Here is a 2253-nt window from a genome sequence, read left to right on the forward strand (position 1 = left end):
CAATTCAAAACTTTCAACCAAAGGGAGAATTAGAAGAAAACAAGCAAAGCCTGTCATGTATTTTCAGATGAGGCAGTCAATTAATGATGTGTGAGTTTTCCCCCCAGAAATGCCTTTAAAATAGAAGTTCATTATGTGAAGAATTTTCCTCATAATTTCCCTATCCGTCAAATTTCCCAGGAAGATTCTCAAAGTGCCTGGAGATATATTTCATAATGTACAATGAGAAAATATATAACTGGTAAAATAAATCCCATTATCTGGTAAAATAAAACCCACACAAGCCAACCATCACTTGACGTTGCAGTCAAGAAGTGACACAAATGAATGTGTCAATTAGTCCTATGACAAGGAGTCAACGAATACTTGATTTGTTCTGGGCAAATATTCTCCTGCATAATGTTCTCTTCACTGCACCTTTTACCTCCTTGTTCCTCAGGCTGTAGATGATGGGGTTTAACATGGGTGTGATGACTGTGTAGGAGAGAGAGAGGATCTTCTTTGTATCTGGTGAATAGCTGGATTTAGGTCTGAAGTAGGTAGATGTGGCTGTGCCATAAAACAAAGTAACCACCACAAGATGAGATGAACACGTAGAGAAGGCTTTATGCCTGCCTTCAGCAGAGGGCATTCTCAAGATTGTAGTGATGATGTGAACATAAGTGAGCAGAATCAAGAGGAAAGGGGACATGATGAAGAGCACGGTGGCCGTGAGAGCTTCAATTTCGAACATGTAGGTATCGGCACATGCCAGTTCTAGCACTGGGGGGCTGTCACAGAAGAAATGATTGACTGTGTTAGGCCCACAAAATGGCAAGCTGAATATCCATGTGGTCTGTACTGTAGAGACAGGGAAGCCTGAGAACCACGATGCAGCCGCCAGTTGGAAGCAAGCTCTTCTGTTCATAATGTCCGGATAGCGTAATGGGTTGCAGATGGCAATGTAACGGTCATATGCCATTGCAGCAAGGAGGCAGCATTCAGCTGCACCAAAGAAAAAGAAAAAATACATTTGTGTGGCACAGCCAGCATAAGAAATTGTCTTGTTCTCTATCAGGAAATTGGCCAGCATCTTTGGGACGATGACCAAATTGAAACAGATCTCTAAAGAGGAAAGGTTTCGGAGGAAGAAGTACATGGGGTTCTGAAGTGCAGGATCTATTGTTGTGACAAGAATGATGAGGAGATTTCCAGTTAGAGTTATTGCGTAAACAAAAAGGAAGATGATGAACAAGGGTACCTGAAGCTCAGGGTGATTCGAAAATCCAATAAGAATGAATTCTGTAACACTGGTCTGATTGTTGCTGGTCATTAATGTCTTTTCAATTTGTATCATAGTTTTGAGAAGACTGTCCAATAAACTGATAGGTTCTTCTTCTACAGGAAATGTTCCGGTGGTGATGTGGCCCTATGACTCTTCATCCGTTCAACTGATTCCTTTCTGTTAGCGGATGATATAAGGAAAAAGAATAAATAAAGGTTGTTTAAATATTGATGAAAAAGGAGATATCTTGAGGCTGCATCATTAATTGGTTGATTTATTCCATCTGTCTCCGTACCACACTATCAGTCAGTCTTCTATTCTATAAAAATAATTATTTATTTCTCGTTGTCATTCCCTTATATCCAGCTACCTGTGTAGCACAGCAATAGCTTGTAGTGCCTTCACAGAAAATAATCTATTTTATTATAATATGAAAGAGAGTAGTTTATTCCATTGTTTAAAATCTATTAGATTAAATACATTTACATTTTTAAATGTCATTGATGGTATGTCAGTTTAAAACATGCCATTTAATTTATTATGCTGTAAGTGTGGGTTGACAGACATCCCATGTTTCAGTTTCTTTTCACCTTGATGAGGTAGACTGGAAATATTAATAATGCTTGATGAACTGCAGCTTTCAATGTGTTTGTAGTTCTCTGAATTCAAACCAACATGCACAGTAAAGTAACTGCTCTGGTAGAAAAGAACACAGTTTGGTTGGAATACTGTCGGTCCTGGAAAAGAAATAGTTGAGAATACTTTAACATTCATACACATAGATAAGACTATTTAACCTGTTGGTTGTTTTATTGTGGTTTTAATTTTTGTGAACCACCCAGAGAGCTTCGGCTCTTGGGCGGTATAAAAATGTAATAAATAAATAAATAAATAAATATTTGCATTAGTAAAAGTAAGTTTAGACCAGGAGTTGGCAACCTAGCAAGTTCCAGATGTTTTGGACTATATTTCCCATAATTTTCAGCCAG

General features: G+C 38.1%; 1 protein-coding gene across 1 annotated transcript; it reads right to left on the reverse strand.

Moving 5' to 3' along the window:
* Positions 1–355: 355 nt before the first annotated feature.
* LOC134406740 (olfactory receptor 10A4-like) lies at positions 356–1321 on the reverse strand. Its single transcript, XM_063138271.1, has one exon. It carries the CDS (start codon positions 1310–1312, stop codon positions 356–358), a length of 957 nt encoding a protein of 318 aa, XP_062994341.1. The 5' UTR covers positions 1313–1321.
* Between the last annotated feature and the right edge of the window lie 932 nt (positions 1322–2253).

This window comes from Elgaria multicarinata, chromosome 11, assembly GCF_023053635.1.
Source record: "Elgaria multicarinata webbii isolate HBS135686 ecotype San Diego chromosome 11, rElgMul1.1.pri, whole genome shotgun sequence".
Lineage (NCBI taxonomy): Eukaryota > Metazoa > Chordata > Lepidosauria > Squamata > Anguidae > Elgaria > Elgaria multicarinata.